Below are 924 nucleotides of genomic sequence, written 5' to 3' on the forward strand. Positions count from 1 at the left end.
ACACTTAGAACGTTGTAACCAGAAAGCATTACAGGGGTGTTAACGAAATCTTCACACTTACACTTAGAACGTTGTAACCAGAAAGCATTACAGGGGTGTTAACGAAATCTTCACACTTACACTTAGAACGTTGTAACCAGAAAGCATTACAGGGATGTTAATAAAATCTTCACACTTACACTTGGGACGTTGTCGTTAGTGCATATCCCGTCGGATAACAATCTATCTCGAATCTCCCAGGCAAAAATAGAAGGGCATTCCCTTTTGTATTGGGCGATATTGCTCACAACATCGGGAGTTGCCACTCGAGGTTTGCTCCCACCGATGGCCCGGGGCCGAATGGACCCGGTCTCGTAATATCGGCCTAGGATCTTGGAAACGCAGCCGTTAGACACCTGAAGGATTCGTGAAATATCGCAGGGTCTAGCACCACTGTGGGCCAGTTCTACGATCTTCTGACGTGTGGAGTCTGGTAACGGCCGTCCGTTGACATAGATTCCTCCCAACTGGTTGATACCGCTGTGTCCTGGGGGGAAGAGCAGCATCATAAATTAGCTATGAAGAAAAAGAAAAGTTTAAAACTTTACACTTGAGTAAATCGGATTTGGATAATTTATCCAATTTTTGACCTGTTTTCCAAACCAGAAGAAATTGGTTAAGTGAAAATATTTTGTTTTCTCATCACAACGTGTTAAAATTACGTATCTATACGCTCTACTAAGTCATCGTTTAATATAATACAGTTTTTAAATGAAAATATTATGCTTTAACTTGCACTATTTCTTTAAGCGGAAGCACCGCTGGCTATATTAACATTATAAGATAGTGGTGTGTTCTGAAGTCACCATTGTGTAATCAATACGTTTTATACGGTAGAATGTAACTACACTTGTAGACATTCTAGCTGACGAAGGTCATTACAGA

The 924-nt window shown here is 40.8% G+C and overlaps 1 protein-coding gene across 1 annotated transcript; it reads right to left on the bottom strand.

The window, feature by feature from the left end:
- Positions 1 to 146: 146 nt before the first annotated feature.
- On the bottom strand, positions 147 to 545 carry LOC106468499 (paired box protein Pax-6-like). The gene has a single exon (XM_013928929.2). The coding sequence runs from the start codon at positions 543 to 545 to the stop codon at positions 147 to 149; it is 399 nt and encodes a 132-aa protein (XP_013784383.2).
- Between the last annotated feature and the right edge of the window lie 379 nt (positions 546 to 924).

This window comes from Limulus polyphemus, unplaced genomic scaffold, assembly GCF_000517525.1.
Source record: "Limulus polyphemus unplaced genomic scaffold, Limulus_polyphemus-2.1.2 Scaffold3028, whole genome shotgun sequence".
NCBI classification, from domain to species: Eukaryota; Metazoa; Arthropoda; class Merostomata; order Xiphosura; family Limulidae; genus Limulus; species Limulus polyphemus.

Coding starts and splice junctions, on each gene's coding strand:
- LOC106468499 (XM_013928929.2), bottom strand. CDS start 545: ATGCTGCTCTTCCCCCCAGGACACAGCGGTATCAACCAGTTGGGAGGA.